At 39.9% G+C, this 25,184-nt stretch overlaps 3 protein-coding genes across 3 annotated transcripts; 1 reads left to right on the top strand and 2 right to left on the bottom strand.

Annotated features, from left to right (window-relative positions):
- Positions 1-336: 336 nt before the first annotated feature.
- On the bottom strand, positions 337-7,376 carry LOC139946361 (thioredoxin domain-containing protein 12-like). The gene is made up of 6 exons (XM_071944001.1): positions 7,260-7,376; positions 6,297-6,357; positions 5,584-5,636; positions 3,903-3,976; positions 2,188-2,341; positions 337-696 (listed from the first exon to the last, which is right to left on the bottom strand). The coding sequence occupies exons 1-6, from the start codon at positions 7,360-7,362 to the stop codon at positions 635-637; spliced, it is 507 nt and encodes a 168-aa protein (XP_071800102.1). The 5' UTR covers positions 7,363-7,376; the 3' UTR covers positions 337-634.
- A 1,952-nt stretch (positions 7,377-9,328) lies between these two features.
- Positions 9,329-19,369, top strand: LOC139946510 (caveolin-1-like). The gene is made up of 5 exons (XM_071944196.1): positions 9,329-9,560; positions 13,872-13,988; positions 14,562-14,747; positions 16,279-16,429; positions 17,153-19,369. The coding sequence occupies exons 1-5, from the start codon at positions 9,474-9,476 to the stop codon at positions 17,338-17,340; spliced, it is 729 nt and encodes a 242-aa protein (XP_071800297.1). The 5' UTR covers positions 9,329-9,473; the 3' UTR covers positions 17,341-19,369.
- On the bottom strand, positions 18,550-22,825 carry LOC139946509 (uncharacterized). The gene is made up of 3 exons (XM_071944195.1): positions 22,688-22,825; positions 21,351-21,546; positions 18,550-20,777 (listed from the first exon to the last, which is right to left on the bottom strand). The coding sequence occupies exons 1-3, from the start codon at positions 22,736-22,738 to the stop codon at positions 19,549-19,551; spliced, it is 1,476 nt and encodes a 491-aa protein (XP_071800296.1). The 5' UTR covers positions 22,739-22,825; the 3' UTR covers positions 18,550-19,548.
- Between the last annotated feature and the right edge of the window lie 2,359 nt (positions 22,826-25,184).

The raw sequence follows: 25,184 nt of genomic DNA, 5'->3' as shown, positions 1-25,184 counted from the left end.
CTGTTTTCTGAAGAAAGATCGAGATCAATTTGTGAGGGAATCACAAAGTGTGATGCCAGGTGCAAAAAATCAGGCACTTCTCAGTTAAAAGAAAAGCAGGTCAAATTAAATGCACTAAAAACAAAGACAATCGTTTATTGGGGGGGGGGGGCGCAAGGTGGCAGCAAACTCATTGTTGTTGGTTATGTGTGCGTGCAATGGAACAATGGAAATTTACCTGGCAAGTCTGCTGCCAAAGTCTCCCATTCAAACAACAATGTGATGTGCCGTCTTAAACTTTCTATAAGTTGAGAAATTCTTACAAAACAAGCTTTAGTTAGGTGTTACTTAAAAGCTCTTGTTTATTTGATGAGAAAATAAACAAAATTTTGAGCTTTGGGCAGAGGCCTGGTTTTGAGCCTGAAGCGTCACATAAATTATAAACCATGTTTATAGTGAACTGGTTCACTCAGACCGGCACATCGCAAACAACAATTAGTGCTAGTGCAATTAACATGATACTCCTGTGATTCTTTCAGTAAAAAAATATTTGAGAAAAAAGCTCATAAATATGGTACAAAAAGGTGCATGCGAAGACAAAAAAACTAGCTAAATACCAACACCAGATGTCAAAGGGGTCTGGCGGGCGCAAAGGTTAGAGTTCTTCGGTACCGCCACCGCCAAGCTTTCGATGTGCCTCATTCATTGTCGCCACAACTACAACAGAAAAATGTAAAATCAGAAAATAGTTACAAAAAGGCAGGGGTACACTTAATTGTCAAAGACCAGTCTCCCCAACATATCCATGAAGCAACACATATGTGACATTTTTGGGCTCAATTGGTCATCAAAGTTGCAAGAAAATAATGAGAGAAAAAACGCCCTTGTTGCATAGAATTGTGTGCTTTCAGGAGCCTGAGAAAAACTCCATGCCTGAAGCCTTTCTCAGATTCAAAAATGTTTGTGAACAGAATTACCTCTTTCTCTACAACTACATTACTCTAAAGGCAGTAGACACTATTGGTAATTACTCAAAATAATTATTGGCATAAAACCTTTCTTGGTGACGAGTAATGGGGAGAGGTTGATGGTATAAAACATTGTGAGAATCGGCTCCCTCTGAAGTGCCATAGTTTTCGAGAAAGAAGTAATTTTCCAAGAATTTGATTTTGAGACCTCAAGTTTAGAACTCAAGGTCTCGAAATCAACAATCTAAACGCACACAACTTTGTGTGACAAGGGTTATTTTTCTTTCATTATTATCTCGCAACTTCGATGACCGATTGAGCTCAAATTTGCACATGTTTGTTATTTTATGCATATGTTGAGCTACACCAACTGTGAAGGCTAGTCTTTGACAATTACCAATAGTGTCCACTGTCTTTAAAGAGACACGTTGTCTTGGATCGGACAAGTTGGCCTATAAAAAGCATTTGTTACAATTATTTTATGAAATGCATATGGTTTGAAAGATGTTTTAAAAGTTGAATACAATGATCCACACAAATTTGCCTCGAAATTGCGTGGTTTTCCCTCTGCTTTACGAGCTAACACAGACTCCCATAAATTGCCGACCGTGTTAGTCGACGAGGTAAAAGGAAAACCACGCTATTTCGAGGCATATCTGTGTGGATCATTGTATTCATATTGTAAACATCTTTCCAGCCATATGCATTTTATAACAAACGGTTACAAACGCTTTTAAAAGACCAACTCGACCGGTCCAAGGCAACGTGTTCCTTTAAACATCAAACATGTTTTGTAACACCAGCAGCTATCCAGTCCTTTTTTTATTAACCAGGCAGACTGGAATTTCTCAACCCTGACTAAATCAGAAGCTTGAGCAACCCTTTCTCCAACTTTTACTTTGAAAAAAAAAAAATATCTTCCAGAAGGTCGTTGTTTTTTATGAAAAAAAAAAATGAGCTAAGAATTTACAGGAAGATGCAAAAAATACTGTTGTTGTCTTTTATTGTAAGGTTTATGATAATGAGTAAAACAAATTAGCTGTTGCAAACTGCTTACCAATCAAAAGGACCTATGGTATAAATGCAAAAACATTGGTTAATGTCCTGATGTTTCGACCCTAGCAGAGTCTGACTCGGAGGCTAAAAAAAGCCTTTGATAAAGACTCTGCTAGGGTCGAAACATCAGGACATGAACTATCTTTTACAACTATGGCAAGTAAGGGAATGTCTGGTACCCTACCTCCTGAAACGTCTGGGTAATAGTACTTGTACTTAGGGTTGCCAGCCTTGTTGATAAGCTCAGTCTGGACCTCGCCAACGGAGTTCAGAAATAGAATCCTGGGGATGTAACCGCCGTCTGGAACATACTTGCTGTCCGATGGCTCTTCATCATCCTACAAAAATAAAAAGCACTCACTTTAAATCATCAGACCACACTAGTCTGTCTCATGCTGTCATGCATATAAAAATAAAGCAAGTCCTTATATGGTGCATAACTGAATTGTGCCCTGGTCATTAGGCCAATAAACTCCACGTTATAATTTTCAGCTCCCTGGGGGTACAAACCCGGGCAACCAAAGTGCCCCTTCATACACAATATCAACCTCTACCCTAGGATTCTACATGGGATTTGAACTGCCTCTAGCTACCGGGCAACCTCAGTAGTCTAGTTGGTAAGGCACTGCTCTAGAGTTGCAAGGGTCGTGGGTTCGAATCCCACCCGAGTAACATGCCTGTGATATTTTTTTTCACAGGACTGAGTATACATTGCTAACACACATCGGTGTATGGGTAAAAACCAAATTAATATTCTTTATCCCCGATGCAAATTTAACGTCTATTAAACCTCTACCCTATCAGGTACCCATTAATACCCCCTGGGTGAAGAGAAGCAATTGCAGTAAGTATCTTGCTCAAGGACACAAGTGTATATCACCAATTAAGAATAGAGTCAACAAATTCACCATGGTCCAGTGGTCAGACTGCAGCACTTGCAATCGTAAGGTTACGGGCTCGAATCCTACCTAGCTAACCGCTGATTTCACAATGACTAGAATAAGGATTGTCGTTTAGTTACTGAATCACAATTACTTCATTTGAGCAATTCATTATCAAAGATGTCAAACCAATGTTTGTATAAGAGACATTGGCTGTTGCCAACTTGGTGTTTTATATCCCCTTGGTTTAATTTGTCAAGTTCACTTGACGGGAAGATCATGATTCATCTACAAAAACAACAAACAAACAAACAAAAAACAGCAACAACAAATGCTCCTGTAAGAATCCCATGTCTTAAGATAAACGATTACAAATATTTATTGTCCAAAAAACAAATGACATTTGTATAAGGAGAATACAAACAAGAGAGGCATAACAACAATAGACAACAAGAATAACAACTACATTTTACAGAAATTTACAAATATAAAGGTTGAGGGCAAGTAAAAAGTAGAACAAATAGAAGTAAACCAAGTTATCATGACCATCTACTATATAAAAAAAAAGCTTAATTGCACTAGGCAGAAAGGAATCCTTAAAGGCACTTGACACTATTGGTAATTACTCAAAATTATTTATAACATAAAAACTTACTTGTTAACAATCAATGGAGAGCTGTTGATAGTATAAAACACTGTGAGAAACGGCTCCTTTCGAAGTAACATAGTTTTGAGAAAGAAGTAATTTCTCACTTAAATATTTGAATTCGATTTTGAGACCTCGGAATTTGATTTTGAGGTCTCGAAATCAAGCATCTGAAAGCACACAACTTGTGCGACAAGGGCTTTTTTCTTCCATTATTCTCTCGCAACTTCGACGACAAACTGAGCTTAAATTTTCACAGGTTTGTTATTTTATGCATATGTTTTGATACATTTACCAATAGTGTCCAGTGTCTTTCAAAAACTTGCACTAGCCAGAAAGGAATCCTTAAATCTTTGTGACATATTTTCTCACCTGAACATTGACCATGATAAACTTCTTACTGAGACTTTCAATTTCAGTGGATGCAGCAAACTTTGGCTTCAGAGCTGAATAATAGAGAGAACAGGAACATATACAGGTAAGCACTAATTACTCTATAAATGTTTGGACTAATAATGGGCAGTGAAAAGTTCATGATTTCTCCCTTTCACCAAAATGTATAGATTATTCAGGCTTATAAATAAATACAATTTATAAGGCGCAAAGTATCTGGAATACCATTCAAATACCTCATTTTAGTTTCATATATTATAATATTACTAAAAAGCTAGGGAAACTGAATGGGTAAATTTGAAATAATTTTGGGTTAAAAGAAGAAGATTTGTCTAGAGCGGGACTTGTGGAGGTGGCTTCGGATTAACATTCGGGCACTCTGAGCTATCTAGCCCTAATGTTGGTGTTTTGCTTGGGGGTGCCAGTCAGAAGCCATTCAACCTGTATAAACTGCAGTATGAATTTGAATTTTTGAATTTTTGAATTGTATTAAAACTGACAAACTCGAAGGTCAAATTACAAATTCATTACGATAGTTAAAAATAGATTTGACATATGAAATATTTAGAAAGTACACCTAACCTAAATGATAAATAATATAAGAAAAACCAGATTGCAACCTCGCCTATAAAACAAAAACAGAACCACATTTGATAAAGAAACACCCCACTGTAGTGAAAAAGGGAAATGGATTAATTAAAAGGGACATAAACCTTTAACAATACAATGTACATTAAAACATTTTTGAGCTAGGCATAGCCAGGGATCACACACAAGTTTATTACAAAACCTGGGAAGTGGCAGCAGAGGGATCACAAGTTACTTAACATTAAAATAATGATCAACACTAATTTAATCCAAGCCCATAAATTTGGGTCGTGAATTTCAATTGGTTTAAAATCTGGATGCATAACCAAGCCTTCGCTCGGCCCCAGCGGCCAGTCTATCCAGGACCGCTGGGATGGGCTGATCGCTTGAACAGATTCTTGTTCAGGGAGTACGTCATGCGTGCAGTGCATAGAAATATGGCGCAGTGTAAGTGTGATGCATGATGGGATTGCGCATTATTAAACCAATGACAGTGCATGATACGTTTGCCCATCCCAGCGCCTTTGGTTAAAGCAAGGCACTGGGGACGAGCGAAAAACCAAGCCATACTCTCTACAGTGGCTGGTGGCTCAATGCCTTGTTGCCCAATGACGGGTTTTTGGTACAAGTTCACAGTTCCCTCCCATATGACACACACACAATTTATTACTTTGGAAATGGTGCCATACCCTTACACCTTATTATCACATATTCAGATGTGTCTCTTTTTGGAATCAACAGCAAAAATTGCCTCCATGCCCCTTTGCATTGCCTTGGTGTCCCTTGAAATGTTCCAGTATAAATTTAGATTTCTTTGAAAAACTGCCATGCCCTAACTTGAGCTTGATCTTGATGATGATTGATCGGCTCCTTACTAGGAACAACACTCAATGAGGTTAGGTCAGGAGGGAGGAACTCCTAGTCGATTTTATGCATACCTATGTGTACACCAAAACTTTGGGGCTAACGAAAATGAAGTTTGGGTTAGGCTGGTTTGGATATTATGTCAATTCAAAATTCAGTACAATTTCTATAGAATTTGATGACATGGAGAAACTGCCTTTTCACTCACCTTTACAAGCTCCACACCAGGTTTTATGAATAATCAGCATCAAAGGTTTCCCTCTGCATAAACAAAACACAAAAAATCAGCAATAACTGTTTAAAGAACAATTCATTAAGATGCTTACTAATTGTGGTTTTTACCCATACACCGATGTGTGTTAGCACTGTATACTCAGTACTTTCCCAAGTCCTGTGAAAAAAATATCACAGGCATATTACTCGGGTGTAATTAAGATGCGTTGCAGTAAAGAAAAAGCGTTCTCAAACAAATAAAATCTAAAAGATTTGACAGTTTTAACTCATAGTCTTTCTATGGACTGATAGGCAACTGTACTATGCTTTAAAGCCATTATACACTTTCGGCAAACAGTATTGTCCAAGTCCCACACTTTGTGCATCACAACTTATATATAAAATAACAATCCTGTGGAAATTTAGGCTCAATCGGACATCGGAGTCGGGAGAAAATAACGGGAAAACCAACTCCTGTTTTCGCGCGTTTCGCCGTGTCATGACATGTGTTTATAACAAATCCGTAATTCTCGCTAACGAGAATTTATATTGTTTTACCGTTTTCTCAAAAAGTAAAGCATTTCATGGACTAATATTTCAAGAGAAGTCTTTCACCATTACCTTCTGTAAACCCTGTAAATTATTTGTAAATCTGTGAACTTTTTTTTTTTTTCTGTACCGAAAGGGTCCAATGGATTTAAGACTTACGTGCTTTTAGATTGTGCTAAACCATCATTTAATGCCCACCATTCAATGTTGTCACCAAAACCTGAAATGAACAAAAAAATTATAGAATATTTTTTAATAAAAACCAAAAGAAATACACTATTAATAATTCTATCCTGTTTTCTAGTGACACGTACCTCACACAATGAAAGTCGTTCCGGTCTGCTGTTGTAAGATGCATTGGTAAGAAATATCAATGCTTTCTGAGGTAAGTTGGAGTTCAGTTAGCTCTTCTTGTCATGGGCTCACCTGAATTATCACACACGGCAGCAGGGAAGTTGATCAAATTTCTACCTCCATGATCAAACGCACCCTGTGCTCCCTACATTATCGCGATTCAGAAATGCAATGCATTGTGGGAAGGAATATGAGGCGGTATCTATGCAGTTTCTACAACTCTCACGCAACGCCTATACCTTTGTGTGGGTTCAACAGCGCCCTCTCTTGATATTTTGCTATTCGCGTTATCGCGAATAGCAAAATAAATACACACAGCCACAGGGAACGCATACTATCATACACTACAGTTAAAAAAGTGTATTTTGTATCATTTTTATCAATTAATTTATGTTTAGTAATAGTAGGGCCTATGCTGTAGTGTATTTAAACTTTAAATTTTAATAAAAAAAACTGGCAAAAAAAAAAAGAGTGAGAATGAATTTAATCTTCCAAAAACAGGAAAGATTATCAATTTACATTTTCGGTATACTTTTACTGTAATGTCAGTCGCTCAGTATTGTGGGTGTATTTTGGGTCTGTATTTTGCATTCATTGCTTCGCGACCGCCCCACCCTTTTGCATCAGCTATAAGTAGCCAGCATAGCCCAACATGTGTCCGGAATCTGGGCATACCAAAACAAACTTCATTCTTTCCGGATAAACCCTTTAAACGATTCCACTTCACAATTTAGTTCATTATCTGAGCTTCTGTTGTTTCTTACTTACCTTTACCATCTGCTCCTTCTGAACCTCCGTATACAACAGCGGCAAAAAGTGTCAGAAAAGCGATAAATGTCGCTGTCCACGTAGTCATGTTGATGGTCGCCATCTTGAGAATGTAAAGACATCCTCATCCCCACGCATACGCGTAATATTTTCCTCACTCCATGTATAGATATGTGAGATCGAGGGTAGAGGTTATGGAGGGAACTTAACAGCGTTTTCGTTATATTATTTGAAACGAGGTTGAATTCACATGGTGTTACCTCAAACCTCTCTTCCACCATGCAAAGTTTCAAATCCGACTTATGTTCAATGAAATCACATCCAATGTGACAGAACCGAACTAAATATTATTTTGCCCATCACTGAAAAATAGTTTTGAGATCACACATGATGTTATCGCAAACTTCTTTTAGTTATACTTTCACAGTTCACTTTCAAATCCTACTTACGTTTCCTTACGGATCAGACAAGTTGGTATGTAAAAAGCGTTTTTAACCATTTGTTATAAAAGCACATGGTTGGAAAGATGTTTTAAAAGTAGAATACAATGATCCACACAAATCTGCCTCGAAATTGCGTGGTTTTCCTTTTACTTTGCAAACTAACACGGTCGGCCTGTGGAAGTAAAAAATTTGACTCCCATAAATGGCGATGACCGCCTTAGTCGACGAGGTTAAAGGAAGACCGTGCAAATTCGAGGCATGTTTGTGTGGGTCATCGTATTCTACTTTTAAAACATCTTTCCAACCATATGCATTTCATAACAAACGGTTACAAATGCTTTTTAGAGCTGTTAGGGCCTAAGCACAAACATTTGCTTAGCACGAAATTTTTGCCTTAATAAAAACAGGACTTTTTACCAAATTTAATCGACAGATGAATACCAGTAACAAGCAGTAGGCCTATGCCACAGATGGAAATTTGGTTGGTAATCCTGTTTTTATCAATGAGGAAGAATGTCATGCTAATCAAATTGATGTGCTTGGCAGCACTATGGTTTTGAGCCATGGCTTGAATGGGACTGTTTGAGTCGCTTGGGAGTCAGACGTACCTACGTGATGCACCCATCTCAGAACTATTTTCAAAAGAAACATGGACAATTATTAACCGGTCTGTTGCCAATTCATTCGAGCTGCCTCAATCACAACGCAGCTGGTGGTTTTCGGCTTTTTAAAGAATAGAATAATGTCATCCTGTATACTTTACTTTCTTTTCTTAAAATAGCTTTTCTGGGCGTGGTCCACGTAGGCGGGCCGACTACAAATTATGTTAGACACCTCTCAGAAGGGATTGAACTTTATTTTGGCGTGAATGTGAATCACACGTGATTATACGTGAAATATATATAGTATTTGTGGGTACCTGCATTCAACGAGGCAGTTTCATCGTGAAACAATCTCAAATATCACTAAGATATTATTTCCATTTTATTCGCAGAATCAGGTATTTTGTAAACTGTTAGATCAGTTTTGACCCTAGTTTAATGTTGCCCTACATTAAGGTGATCTCTCGAGTCTAGGTTTCTGTTTTCCCACCGCCCTTCCGAAATCGTCCTGAGTTTGTAAAAACCTCAATGTACGTCAGCAGTGAATCACTTCCCGGTATATTTCCTTAAAAAGTTAAACTTTAAAGTAAAAACGTTTTTGCCTCAATCTGACAATATTTGAGAAAACCAAAGTTATTTCGGTATTACAATATTGTAAATGAGTACCTTTTAGTGCACAAACTGTTGCCTGTTGTTGACAGTTCAATATTCATAAAATAGCAGCACCGATGACTGAATTTGTTTTAAAGAAGCACCCTGGGTAATGTTGTGGTGAGATGCCAAGGTCACCATTTTGTGCTGATGACAATCACAGGCATGTCTTGCTCAGCTGTGACACCCTACCGGCCTAAGCTGATAAGTGTTATCTACTAAACACTGCAAGTGTTTCTTCGAGCCTGTTGCTGAGCACAATTGTAAAGTCAACACTTCCTGAAAAACGAAACAAACTGTAGCTCGGATCCCGATCATTGTCTCATTAATCAAGAAATCTTCAGTGAGAATTTTTAATGGCGAATGTCTACCGCTCAAGTTGGGAACATTCCATAAGCTTTGACGAATTACCTCCTAGGAAAACCGGATCAAGGGATTAGCTTCCCGGTGGATTCTAAACTCGGAGTACAAGGATAAACTTGACATTGAGAAGGGTGTGACTTTCAGTTCCATTCACGATGGACATGATGGACATTTATGTGAGTCCAGACGACATAGACATCGACCATGCTCCGGCCGAGGAGAAAGTCAACGCGCATCGGGTGGTGAGTACAACATTTCGTTGAAAAACCTGTTAACCTATAGCTAGGCCTACATCAGAAATACAAATACATCGAAGCAGTACTGCTTGATAGCTCTCGTGATTTTTGTTATAGTATTGACATTATCATTTTATCGTAAAGTCTAGTATAGAGTGTTAGAGGCGGGGTTAAATTAGGCAGGACATTACAGTGGCGTCACTAATTGTTGCAACTCATCCTCTCAATGTGACGTCAACTGAAACCAGTCTCAAATTAGAAAATAAAATTAGCCGGGGGGGGGGGGGTTTGTTACACGTGTACTTCAACAGTTTGTGACATGAACGCAGATACAACAGGCAGTGGGCACTATTGGTTATTAATCAAAATAATTATCATCATAAAACCTTTCTTAAATCGTTCAATTCTCATTTTCAGGTAGCAGGAAAAGTATAAAGGTACACAAAAAATGATTAAACAAACACATTACATTTGACATCGTCCGATCTTGGCAAACAATATGACCAAACCCGAGGTGAAAAGTGAAACATAGGCGGGATCTTTAAAAGCAGTGGACATTAGTGGTAATTACTCAAAATAATTGTCGGCATAAAACCTCACTTGTTAACGAGTAATGGGGAGAGGTTGATAGTATAAAACATTGTGAGAAACGCTCCCATTGAAGTAGAGTAGTTTTGGAAAAAGAAGTAATTTTCCACTAATTTGATTTCGAGACCTCAAGTTTAGAATTTGAGGTTTCGAAATCAAGCATCAGAAAGCACACAACTTCGTGTGACAAGGGTGTTTTTTCGTTCATTATCTCGCAACTCCGACGACCGATTGAGATCAAATTTTCACAGTTTTGTTATTTTGTGCATATGTTGAGATACACCAACTGTGAAGACTAGTCTCGAGAATTACCAATAGTGTCCACTGTCTTTAAGTTTAATCAAGAGGAGATAAAAACAAAAAACATATCTCCCCTGAACATATACCATCAAGTTTGCTTAAAGTTTCTTTGATTCATCATTTTTTAGGCGTAATAATGTCTTGTTTTACTCATCGTTGTGACTATGTGGTGATGATCAACATGGGAATGACACGAGTGTCTTGTTGCTTGGAAACAGGGTACATTTTAAAAGAAGTTTAAGAACATGACATAAAATAACATCTTTATCAATCTAGATTAATGACAAGTTTCCGTACACACTACAGAGACGGCTTAGATCGCACATTGTGTGTAGACAATGACGTCATTCACTTGATACTCCATAGACTAGGTGTAGCAATATTACTATAGAACGGGTGTCAATATTAACTACAAATTTGAACATTAATTACACATTATTTGTATTATACGTGTCAGATGAAAAAGAGATGGGAATGAAATTAACACAGCGCATTGTCATCCATAAAGACACCAGGTATGACATGAGGGTCGAAAGTCACATTGTGTGGATCAACATTCCCCAGTGTGGATGGTGGATCATAACTAGATTGTTAAAGTCATTGGACACTTTCGGTAAACAGTACACTGTACAAAAAAGTGTTTAGGTTAACAATCATAACGGTTGATGCGTCAAACTAAACGCGCCAAATGTTTACAGTTTTTACTATGACGCGTTTAGTTTGACGCATCAGCCGTTAACATTGTGTTTAGGAAGCGTTTAAAATGTCCTCAGTACATCAAAGTTTGCTATACACCAGTGTTTAAGTTTGATGTTTAAACCACTGCTTTACAGCACAACTCATGGGCCCTATACACTGTTAAGTGTTTAACCTAGAACCCTTTGACGCGTTCGAAATCTGTTACAGAACCTAAACACTTGTTTTTACAGTGTATTGTCCAAGGCCCACCCTTCGTGTATCACAACTTCTATATAACCTGTGAAAATTTAGGCTCAATAAGTCATCGGAGTCGGGAGAAAATAACGGGAAAACCCAGCCTTGTTTCCGCACGTTTCGCCGTGGTCATGACATGTGTTTAAAATAAATCCGTAATTCTCGATATCGAGAATTGATATTGTTTTAATGTTTTCTCAAAAAGTAAAGCATTTCAAGGAATAATATTTCAAGAGAAGTCTTTCACCATTACCTTCTGAAAACCCTGTAAGAACTTTTTTCTCTGTACCGAAAGTGTCCAATGGCTTTAACCATAATATCTAAATCTGCCCCTCACAATACTGTCAGATTCAAACCGGGTCACCCTGACCAAGAAACGGGCTCACACAACTCAGATTTGAGTGAACTCTGTGACCATTGACATCTCACAGTTTATCTTCATACCAAATTTCTGCCAATTGTCACCAAATCAACTGGAAATTGCGTTTTCATCAATCCAGAAATACAAAATCTGTCTACGGTATTTCATTTTACCTGGAAATTGCGTAAGTGACCAATGAAGGTCATAACGACACATTTTGAGACCGAATTGTCTGCAACAATTTTAAAAAGAAAGTTCAAACTCTTTATTTGTAGACAAGATCTATAATAGCTCACCTAAACTTGTAGTAGTGTTATTAACATTGAGATCTTTTCCGAGTTCAGCTGTCATTTGCTACCCGGCACGGAAGCCGCATATTAAGCACAACAGTCCATCGGCCAACAAACGCGTGAGTCAATGTTGCTTGGTGCAGGAAGTTGGTAACCTAAAGGGTATACTATAGACCCAAAGCACACTGTCGTCATGTTTTGAAATGTGATTGGTAGCCTGCGGGAAGTTCAGCAAGCTTGTTGTTCTTCCGTTCATGTCAATGTAAACCAAACCGAGGCTGAAAGGAAAACTAAGCTGGTTCTATCTTTGGAGATGGAGTTGAACTCATGCTAACAAAAAGGAATGCTTCTGTGAACGAAACAAAGTACGACAGCTAGAAGTTGTCACATACCTCACATTAATGCTATACCATTTTCGTGCAGTGATTTTGCTTTCTCTCGTCATTTGCAATTTGATGAGCAAAAATATATATATTTTAATAACAATGGGATGACTAGACCCCAACTTACACTTCCGCCATCTTTGACAACTAACAGTGGAAACGTGCACGCGTAAACGCACACTGGCCCAGACAATGATAGCTCTTCTCACGAAGTGCGAACGTTTAACGATGACGGCCAATGCATGGGGTCTTTTGTGAACGAAGAAAGTGACAATGTGACAGCATAGTCTTTTAAAGGCGTTTTGGAAACCGCGGAATAGAGTTCCAGCATACGCCTGTCGGCCATTTTGAAATTGTACTCTGCTGTGACGCAAACTCGTAACGGTTAAACAGAAGCCCAAGCCAAATCCGTGGTTTCGAAAATACCTTCCACGAAAGTTGTTTGGCAACTTGAGTATGCAATTATTCTTCTTTAATGCCACGTGAGATCAAATTGACCAAATAAGGCTGAGTTGAACTTTTTGTTTGGTTTGGCGGCACATGTCCAGGGGCTCGGCCTTGACGAATGATGTAACACCCACAGCTGAATTTAAATTTGGACGATCCAGTTTGGAACTAATTCAGAGCTTGCTAATTAAAAGGTCTTATGGGTGCATTAAACACTGAGTGGCTTGGTCCTGTCATCAACCACGCCATTCGGCCCGTCAGATCATGACCAACTCGGTACAGGCGTATACACGAGCAGTCTCATACCACGGAGTTAGTGAACGATTATGACACAAAAACTTTTATTGCAAAACATTACACACAGCCTTGAGATCTGCAGTTAGGTAGTTATTCTCATTTGGAAACCAGCAAAATCTGAGTATTATGGATGACGTCATCAAACATGGTGGAATATATGAATCTATCCATTTTTGCAAAAGTAAGTAAATTTTGTTTTTGTTCATTTTTTTTACAATAAAAAATGCTTTTGTTTTTGTTTGCAATACCATTTTTCCAACTTCTTCCCATTTCTAAATGATTTACTCCTTTCAAACACACCCTCCTTTCAAACACACTCTTCAAACTTACTCTCTTTAAACCTTTCCAACTCTCTTCAAATGCAACCGAACCTCTCTTATCTTCACACATCCTCCAAATATTGTTCTTGTTGACTATATCACCTCCTGCGATATCCCTATGGTCTTCATCTGTACTTAAAACCTCCTCTTCATCCCTGTTATTTCTCCTCCTGCCCCGTCACCGTCCCTTCTCTGTTACTTACTCTATCTTAACTCGGCATGGCTTTAACACAAACCACTGCAATTCATCTACCGGTCTACCATCTCATGCTATCCCTCTGTGCTAAACACAAACAATCTCCCCTCTCCATTTCTTCTCCATTTAACCATCCCTTCACCACCCTGGCAAATCTTCCTCTCGCAACCAACCTCCCCCCACGCTACCGCTCTTCGAACAGGTATGGCTGAAATGCAAAGCAAAAGCAGAAAAAGCTCTGAATCTCATGAAACAAGGGCGAGAAAAAGAAGAGACTACCAGTTCGAGCCGTGACAACATGAACGCATTGATGAAAGCAGTAGGTACAACGGCGAGGTCCATGTCATATGAAACCGTTTTGTTGATTTTTTTTCCAGACAAAAATCATACATGTATATTGTAAATGAAATGCCTCAATCTTCAGTTGCAGCATTGCGAATTCATACTCACACTGCTGCTTGAATCAAGATTAAACAGAATCTTGGTCAGAAACAAATTGCTATTAATACTTGTAGTCTAAATTCATCGTTTGATTATGTACAACACTTCATGTGTCTGATGCTTGCTGAATCAAGACAAGGTATGCCTACCACAAACTGCTCTCAATGTATACTGATCTCACACATCATGCAAAAGTATACTTGACAAACATTTCATTTTAAAGGAAACCGATAACATCATCACAACTGTACATCTCCTGAAGACAATCAGAGCATACTGGTCGAAACGTTGAGTCATACAACCACCGGTTCTTTTATAAACCCACACTACCCAAAAGAGATATTCACATGGTGTTCCGCAAACCTCTCTTTTTGTACAGTAACAAATTATGCAGACACATTTACGAATTTGCAATTATTAACAAAACAAACTATTTTCGCCCTCATCACAGCCGCTTGTGCCTGAACAAGACACCAGACGCCCACCAAAAGACCATTTTATAAAGATGGATAATGACATGCTAAGGACACAATCCCTTGACTCCTTCGGGGAGACCACAGTGAATATTCATGCGCCTACGGTGGAACAACTCGACCTTCACGACAGGGATCCTACAGATATGAACAAACATGTCAGGGTGAGCGAGTAACACTATTGTGTACTTCAATCCAAGCTCGTGCTTAAGTTTCCATGGATAGCACTTCCCCTTACCCTTAGACTTTGTTCCAAGTCTGCGATCGTGGCTTTTAATCTACCCGATGAATAGACCTTTATCATGCTGCCTCCATCTTGGTCATGTTCCTTGTAGCGAATAACAATAATGAATGCTAATAATCATTAAGAAAATAGGAACCAGACTATTTTGCTCTTCCAGCCTCGGTCTGGTTACGTTGTTATCAATGGGGGAAAATGAAGATGGCTGCACCATGAAACCTGTCTATACATTATTGTCTGAAATAGCGCCATCTTGTGGATCCAGTTTAAGGGCGTTTGACAGATAATCTGTGGCCAAGTTTTTGACAGATGCTTTTGCTTTTGGTCTTAATTTTATATCTTATGCAAATGAGTGATGATCAAATTCGCGTCCATGAATCTCATGTCGATAAAAAGGTGACTGTCACAGGCTTGCCATATTATGCTCGACACTTTGAGCATTAAAACTTAAAAAGAAATCTTCATACGCCCTTTTCGAAACCACGGCTTGCGTTGGGCTTGTATCTACGCTCCGATTGTATAAAACGTGCGCTTCGCTTACCGGGTTTCGATAAAGCGGACAGAGCCAGCAAGCTGAAGCCCAACAAGGGACCTTATCGTTCTCCACACTTGTTTAAAAATCAAAGCCGTTCCCTTGATGGGAGAAATATTAATTAACACTGACTGCCACTTTACTGGGGCTAAGCGGCTCCCAATCCCCAATTGGACTTTGATCCGTGCCACCATAACGTACATCTTTCTAAATTTGTTGACTTCCGACTCAAACAGGTGTTTCATTACAACCTATACAGTTTGACGTCTCGATTTTCGACAAACTCTGCTCAAAGAACAGGTTGACTCACTTTGTGCCTAGCCATAACCTCGTTCTGTAGTGTGCCATTTCCCCACTATAATACAGATTGGTGATCTATCCCCTGCATCTATTGTCAATCGTAACTGTTAGTAACTGTTAGTCATTGGGGCTGTGAAACCAGTGCCTGTAGTTCTTATATAGCGCATTTCACAATAAACCGTATCAATGCGCTTTACATTAGTCCCCTGGTCATTGGGCCAATAAACATCCCTTTAATCTGTCTCAGCTCCCATTAGGGAGTATACAGCCCCGAGCTGCCGTGGCGCTCCGAAAGCTTTTCATTCACAATATCAACCTCTACCCTCGCAGGTACCCATTTATACCCCTGGGTGAAGAGAAGCAATTATAGTATCTTGCTCAAGGACACAAGTGTCACGACCGCGATTCGAACCCACACTCCGGTGAACTAGCACCAGAACTTGAATTCGATGCTCTTAACCACTCGGCCCCGACACTCGGCCGCTACACTTAATCCTTGCGGATGAAGACAGGAGTCCAGCTAATCAACAATCTCCTTTTTCAATCAAATCCAATGCCAAAATAGGCTGGTGCCTTTAAAAACGACATAACCATTATCTTCACACCATGGATGGTATTTCAGATCTGGTTCGAGGAGGTACTAGCCGAGCCAGAAGGAATGCACAGTTTTGACCGAGTGTGGCGTGCCAGCTTCGTCACCTTCACGACGGTCAAGTTTTGGTGTTACCGTTTCTGTACGCTGCTCTGTGGTGTCCCCTTCGCACTCTGCTTTGGTAAGTTTGGTCACTCGATTTGGTCACTTTGGTTCAGGTTGGAGAACACCAATATGGCAAAACCATTTCAAATGTCTACAATACTGCTCTTATGAACAAGACATAAAGAAGGTACAACAACAATTTAATTACTATAGGTAAACACTATAACAAATTGTTAAGACATTCACTTTCGCTTTCGTCGATTCGTTCAGTCATTCTGTTTCATTTATAGGCACTCAAGACTGCACTTTGACCATTCTTAATTTGAACGTCTACGACCAAATTTACACATGATTAACCAGCTCTTGCTGGTGGCTTTTACAAAATTGAATGAGTCTTGCCGCCCAATGAGAGGGAAAGATCTTATTTTACAAGTGAATGCTAAACTGGTGAAATTTGAGGAAGCATTATCATGGACTGGACAACACCCCTCTGGCTATGAAATGGTAAAGCCCTCCGCCGCCCTCGGGTAAACAACTCCGTATAAGGGAATGATGTGCGCGTCGCGCGTATCGCGTGATGTGGCACAACTGTTTCAGCCATTGCTCTCGACCAATAGGAATGAAGAAACTGTCTTATAAGAACAGGTGCAAGCTTGCGTGTCACGCCTATGTTTCAACACTTTGTACTGGTCATAAACAAAGGTTAAGCGAAACTGTCTGAGGTATTTATGAATAGAGGTTGATTGTCTATCTACATAAAACCTAAATGAATTCTATTTTCTGTGTTTTATATCCACAGGAGTTTACTTCGCGTGTCTGACGTTCCTACACGTGTGGTACGTGGTTCCGTGCATCAAATCGTGCCTGATTGTCCTACACTGGGCCGGAAAAATGTGGACGATATGCGTCCGGACATTCTGCGATCCTTGCTGCGAGTCCTTCGGGAAGATCTTCTCGAACATTCAACTTACGAACTATCGCCAGTGATCTGCCGAGGTATTCATTATACTTCAATCACGGCACAATGTGCAATATTGTAATGGACTTTCGCCCATGGTTTAAGCATGCCGCTTTTTGGCACGTCGTGTCGTCGAGCATCCAAACGCCTTGTACACACAGGATGCCTGGCTACTTCGAATCTTCTTTCAGTCATATGTTTTATATCAATATAGTGCGAAGGGAAATGCATAATGAGAACGTCAACATGTCATCCACAGCAATACGGTTGTTTCACTTCGTTTATCAGAGACGTGCAATAATATTATTGTAAAGGACTTTCAGTCATGGTTTTAGAATGCCGCTTTTTGGCACGTCGCGTTTGAGAATCCAACCGCCATGATAGACCTACATCACAGGAGCCTGGCTACTTCGAATCTTCTCCTCTTTTCAGTAAAATTAATATAATCTAAATATATAGTAGGACCAGTGCCTGTCTTTATCCTGGTGGTTGAATACAGGGGCCAAATCTAGTCCCCTGTGCCTGCTATGGGCTGGAGGAGGTGGTATCAAACGAGGGCGCTATCATAGGACATTAAAGGCAGTGGACACTATTGGTCATTTCTCAAAATAATTATCAGCATAACACCTCACTTGATAACGAGTAATGGGGAGAGGTTGGTAGTATAAAACATTGTGAGAAACAGCTCCCTCTGAAGTAACGTGGTTTTCGAGAAAGATGTAAGTTTCCACGAATTTGATTTCGAGACCTCAAGTTTAGAATTTGAGGTCGCGAAATCAAGCATCAGAATACACACAACTTTGTATGACAAGGGTGATTTTTCTTTTATTATTATCTCGCAACTTCGAGGACCGATTGAGCTCAAATTTTCACTGGTTTGTTATTTTATGCATATGTTGAGATGAGATACACCAATTTGTGAAGACTAGTCTTTGACAATATTACCAATAGTGTCCACTGTCTTTAACGTGTAAACGCCACGTCGCCTAAAATGCGCACTTCACTGAATAACGCACAGTTACATGGCCCACCAGTATGGCGGTTTTAAGATTTTCTGATGATGACTTCAGGTGGATTGGGTCAATAGCCACTGCTAAAGCTGTTGATTCGAACACGACACGAGACACACATTTATAAAAATAATTTTATAAATCTGTAAATACTATTACTTCTGATTTTCTGATTTTCACTTCTTATCTTTATAAAATGCAACGCACACAATAAAAAGTGAAATATTAAAGGTACGTATAACTACATCTTTGGATTTTTATGAGAGTTGCAACTTTTTTTCTACTCTTTAGTTCCCCTATAAACACAACATAATGGTACTCAACTATGAAAACAAAAACCGAAAAGAGTTTGACATTAATTTGCCAGGGATGAGGTGCACGCATAGAGCTACATATATTGACTCGAGCGCTAACACCCCGTTATACATACAAGGTTTTGAAGCCGTGTGGGCGCATCCATGTTTATGTACAAACCAATACAAAAGCTTGAAATTTTGTACGGCAATTGTACGGCTATTTGCATGATCGTGCGTCTGTTCTTTTTTATGTGCCATCGAAGCAAAAGATGCAATAAATGTGAACGCACAATCTGCTGATCAGCGCACAAACTGCGAGCGTCATGTGCGTCATGATTAAAAGGCGCGTTTACTTTTTTTTAGTATGGCGACCAAGTCCAAGTTACGGTTTTCGTAGCGCGGACGTACGCGAGTGGACAGTTGCGTACGTATACGCACATGCCGAATGTAAAATAATCGCGGCAATGTGTGTTCTCTTAAAATTCCGAATTCACGCAACACAACAAACATGTCTGCGCCCAGGGTGGCTTCAAAACGCAGAGCAAGTTAGCGCCCTAGTCAATATATATAGCTCTATGGGTGCACGTTATCATGGCACGTGGGCTTGTTTCGATGGCTCGAACAAGCGACGATGACAATGGAAGTTTGACTGCCCATGCACCTTTCATTTTTGTCCAGAGACAAAACAAACCTGATGTGGCAAGGCGGATATCAATATCAATGATCATTGAGAGTGGATGGGGGGGGGGGGGGGGTAAAACAAAATAAATTGTGAACTCTATGCAGGGGATCTGGGTGAGCATTGGAATACTTGTGCTAAAAAAGTTTAATGGGTGAGGATGGTGGATGGAAACTTCCTTCTCAAAATAAATTCATTCAATGACATCAACAGATACATTTTCTCTGTCTTGATTTTAAAATATTGTAAAATTTAAACTGCGGTTTCCCAGATCACAAAACAGGCGGGGTCCTTCTTCGTGAATGGAAACCTCGACAGGGCGCCCCCTCTCGGTACTCGTGGGCAACCCTCCGTCACAACCCGGAGTTTCCTGTTGCTGTCGACGAGTTTCTTCATCGTGTCCACGGTAACATTCTGGTTGTAACTGATGTCGAGGTAGCGAAGCTTCTTGGCACAGAATCCAATGCATTCGATGGCGTGGCTGTCGATCTTGAAGCACTGTTTCAGCACGAAGGTTTCTAGTTTGAGACAGGTTGCTGCTACCTTCACCGCGCCTGTTCCTCGGACCTCGTGGCAGCGGGTCAGGATAATCCCACGGAGCAGAGGGCAGCCGTTAGCGAGACTCTCCAACCCAACGTCGGTGATGTACCAACAATCCGTCAGGTCCAGCCATTCGAGTCTTGGAAGACCCTGGCCTATGTGTTCCAGCCCGATGTCCTGGAGGAAGCACTGCCTGGCTACAAGGGTGGTCAGGACCGGGCAGTTGCGGGCAATGCTCAGCATAATGCCGTTGGTCGAGTGGCTATAACTGATGTCCAGGTACTCTAAATGCATACAGCCCTGGGTTAACCTGTCCAGATCCATGTCCAGAAGAGGGTTGAGTTTGACCAAGTCTCTCGACCATCCCACAGAGAGGTGTCTCAAAGAGGTGCAGAAGAACGCCAGTGACACCAGTTTATGAGGGTCTTCCCGGAAGCCAAGACAGTCGTTGATGTTGATGAAAGTCAGCGTCTTACCAAGCATCTTGAACAACTGGACAACCCCTGAGCATGTTATAAACGGGCAGCTGCTGATGTCGATCCTCCGTAAGCACTTGAGGTTATTACCGATCACTCCTAGGCCGGCATTGGTAACCTGCTTGCACCCCGAGATGTTCAACCATCCCAACAAGCTACATCGGGCCACGACTCGGAACAACGTATAGTCGGTGACGTCCTCACACCCGGACAGATCCATGCCGAGCATGGTTTTCCCAGAGACACGAAGTACACGTTGCAGTACGTCGAATGAGAAGGGTGATTCTGAGGGTACCTTGAGGGTGGTGAGATGGTAGAGGGAGAGGTCGCTGGTGATGGTGAGGAACCTTTTTGATGAAAGCTTGAGATTGATGAAGGCTCTGTCTATTGGGCTGATGAAGGAAACAATCCTCAGGAGGAGCTCGTCCGGGAGATCATTCAAACCTAACCGTCTCGGTGACGACCCTGAGGATCCAATCAAATACAATATACATTTATCATGTTGCCGACATCTTGGTCATGTTCATATATCCAATGACATTTATGGATGCTGATATTCCTTGTACAAAAAGGAACCAGACTATTTTCTTTTCCAATCCTGGTGTATGGTTAGGTCTACATTGTATTGAATGGGAAAGAATCAAATTGCCGCGTGCACCATAGCAGTTTTAAAGACCAAACACTGTGCGTCTTGGCGACCCAACGACTGTTATTCTTCCATTGGACAATAATGTGTATCAGTAACAATTGTTAAACTAGTGTAAAGAAATTCTTAAATGTATTAAAAAACAAATAATTGGGGAGGCAGGGTAAAACTCAATCTCCAGTGAAGTTAATGACCAGACTAGTTTTTCCATCGAGTTCCGGTATGACGTCATTGATTTGACGCGGAGAAAAACATACGGCTGTTCCATGATAAATCTTTATTTTTAACTCACACGATGAATTTACAGTATAATAGACTAGTGTCTATTTTTTTCACGAATGATAAGATTATGCTGTCAGTGTCAGTAAAAAGTTACATGTTTATTTTCTTACTAGTATTTTCTTCGTTAACAACGTCTACATCTTCCAGAAAAACTGTTCCGGTTTGGAGATTGTCACCATCTTGTGAAGGAGTTTCGGTCGGATTTGGCCGGATCGCTGTGTTATCCTGGCGGGAGGCTTTCCTCTGACATCCGCATTGTTCCTGGTCCCGGTCGCGTCTTCTCTTCCGGAACCATTTGATTGCAAACTGTATGGATTAAAACCAAAACATTGCAATCATTTTGGAAGTTCATCTGATAGCCTCATGTCATGTTGCACCACACATCAAGTTCCAAATTAAATTCACTTCAATTCAATCAAATATTTATTTTTGTGCTTACATTCACAATAAGAACAGAAAGAATCGTGTTGACAAATAGAAGTACAATGCAAGCAAAGAGTAAACACGACCGTACATCATATTCTTTTTCTTCATCTTATTTTTTTTTCTTCATCTTATTTTCTTGATCTGTTCTTGACTGTCCTTGTCTCAAATAATTATACTTGATTTGTTTACTAATACTATTCTCCTTTTTTTTTACCAATATGGAAATAAATGTTGGTACTGAATAAAATGTAACAATCTAAGCTGTGGGCAAGGAGGCTGTTCAAATAAGCCGGGGGTTGCGAGGAACAGAACTAGAGCCTATACATAGCACAAAATAATAAGCAAAGACCGGAGAGAATGCAAAACACTGGTGTAATGAGCTAAAAATACAGATAACGGCCGAGAAATAACTATAAAATTAGGACCCGATAGAAGCACAAACAAAAAGAGAACCGAAGACAAACAGTCGGAGAGAACTGTACTCCTCTACTGGGCCTAATTTCATAGAGCTGCTAAGCACAAAAATTTGCTGAACATGAAAATTCTTCCTTGATAAAAACAGGTTACCTACCAAATTTCCATTTGTTGCATATTGCTTGTTACATACTGGTAGACAGCTGAGGTTTTTAAAACGTGGGAATTTGGTTGGTAATCATGTTTTTTATCGAGGCAGAAATTTCATGCTAAGCACATTGTTTTGCTTAGCAGCTCTATGAAATTGGGCCCTGGAGGGATGTACTTATTGGAAGATAGATAGATAGAAAGCAAACATAATGAGAGAGAAGGGTTCTTTTGAACGAGGCTATAAATTACATATACATGTACGAAAAAGCAATTCATGTTTTCTCGTAATGATAATGAACATTTATTTTGTTTTGTTTAGACTTGGTAAGAACAAAATATAATTGTACACTATACTCACTACAAAACCAATGAAACAATCTAGATACGAGTGTTAACTTGCTCTTATATAGGTCACGGGTTGAGATTATTAACAAAAATGAACATACAACGAGCTTACCATTTTAAGCTTGGCCTTGGGCTCTGAAGAAAGAAGTAGAAACTCTTTCATGAAGTGTAACAGCCGAGTGTTTTTTGTGTGCACTTAAACAAAAACTTAAAACTAATTCCAAAAACCGCCGAAACCTCACTTTTACGCGCGTAAACGCATCGCTTGCAGTTCCATTAGTTTTTGCGTCAAGACGTTCATTCTATATCTATGGGCCATGGGCAAACGTTACGTCCGCGCGCGTTTTGTGATAAGGTTTCAGGCGCAGACGCTTACTGCCCTGATATTGTGTGCCGATATTTTCTTGAAAAGCTGTGAAAAAGTAATAACTTCAAACGAGTGTAACCATGGTAGATGGTGTCCATCTAATAAAAATAATAACCCGTTTTTATATAGCGCTTTTCACACCCGGAGGGCGTCCCAAAGCGCTTCATACCCCTGGTCACTGGGCCTGAAATCACTCCTTAACCATCTCAGCTCCCTAGGAAGTTTTATTCTATTCTGATAGCAACGCGGAGGCCACTTTTCGTCCACCAACATAAAGAGGAAATGTAAGAAATGTAAGAAAAACAGAAAAAATTGAAAATAAATTTTCACAAATCGTTAAATTCTCATTTTCAGGTAGCAGAAAAGTAGAAAAGTAAAACAAAAATCATTAAATAAACACATTACATTTGACTTCGTCCGATCTTGGCAAACAATAATGACCAAACCCGAGGTGAAAAGTGAAACATAGGCGGGATCTTGATACTCAGTACGGTTGTAAACTGTAAGATGCAGTCATCCAGACATAGATGGTAGTAAAGATGGTTTATGGAGGGAATTTTGACAAGTAGTGTTTTTATACGGCATACCGAGCCTCTGAGTCCGATCATATACATAAAATGTACACACAATGTACAGATTGAACACCCAGATACACAACGTAGCAAAAATAAACTTTGTAAACGAACACTAGAGTAAGATACAAGGCTAAAAATGGCTGCAGTCACCAATATATTAAAGAGAGCTCCACTGCCGCTACAAGGGATTGAGCTTCCATATCTCTCACGACATCATTGACAATATTATGACCATCTGATAAGCCCCCTTCGTCGTCGTCGTCGTCGTCGTCATCGTCGTCGTCCTATGAGTCACGGCTGACCCTTTGTGATCCTGGTTATGATGGAGTTCCACTTCTGCCTATCCAGTGCAGATCGATATGCATCGTTTATTGATAGGCTCGTGAGTTCTTTGATTCCGTCCCGTGTCCAACAACGTTTTTGACGTCCACGTGCACGACTACCCGAAACCATGGAGGAATAAATTAGAAACACATCCTTGAACAAAGATCTTCTCAAGGTCCTCCCCCTCTCTTCTAGATATGTGGCCAAAGTATTGGAGCCCCCTTATTATAGCACAAACACAGAGGACACATTGCAACCCACCCTCTCCAGGACTGCAGTAAGGCTCTTAAGGTCTAGTGCAAAATGTGTAAAATGAATCAAGAATATGTACTTCTCTAAAATTTGATGTAGTCTAACACATCTGGACGACCATAATTATTCCCTGTTTATCCTAAAGGACACTATTGGTAATTTCACAAAATAACTATCAGCATAAAACCTTTCTTTGTGACAAGTAATGGGGAGAGGTTGATGGTATAAAACATTGTGAGAAACGGCTCCCTCTGAAGTGACGTAGTTTTAGAGAAAGAAGTAATTTTCCACGAATTTGATTTCGAGACCTCAAGTTTAGAACTTGAGGTCTCGAAATCAACCATCTAAACACACACAACTTCATGTGACAAGGGTGGTTTTTTCTTTCATTATTATCTCGCAAGTTCGATGACCGATTGAGCCAAAAATTTTCACAGGTTTGTTATTTCATACATATGTTGAGATACACCAACTGTGAAGGCTAGTCTTTTACAATTACCAATAGTGTCCACTGTCTTTAACCCAATTGAGCAAATAATAGAGTGTGGAAGTAAAAGGGCAAGATATGAGGCAATTACCATCTCCCGTCTGATTTTTGGAAGTTGGTTATGTGTACCTCACCTAAAGGTTCAATGTCCTCCTCCAAAATAAGGATCAATGACCGACATTATCTCCTCTGCTCGCCCCTAAACCTGGATTAATTTCAGGTAATTACATTGGTGTCGGTGAACCTCTTCATTCGACGTAAACAGTTTCAAGAAGACCCAATTGAAAAGTTCATCTCAACCTAAAACGATCAATAAACATTCAAGGGGAATTCAGAATTATTGTAAAAGCAGCAACATCTTTCTTTCAATGTTTATAGGCTAAACGCGCTGCAATAACGGATGCAAATCACATGGGATGATGGGGCAGGGTGGGGGTGGGGGTATGACTCCACCTCTCTACCCCCTCTTTACTCTCTTAAAGCCATTGGACCCTTTCGGTTAAAAAAAAAAATAAAAGTTCACAGATTTACACAAAACTTACAGGGTTTACAGAAGGCAATGGGGAAAGACTTCTCTTGAAATATAAGTCCATACTTGTTGAGA

This window comes from Asterias amurensis, chromosome 13 (assembly GCF_032118995.1).
Source record: "Asterias amurensis chromosome 13, ASM3211899v1".
Classification (NCBI taxonomy): Eukaryota; Metazoa; Echinodermata; class Asteroidea; order Forcipulatida; family Asteriidae; genus Asterias; species Asterias amurensis.
The sequence above is the reverse complement of the archived record's forward strand: the minus strand, read 5'-3'. Positions and strand labels throughout refer to the sequence as shown.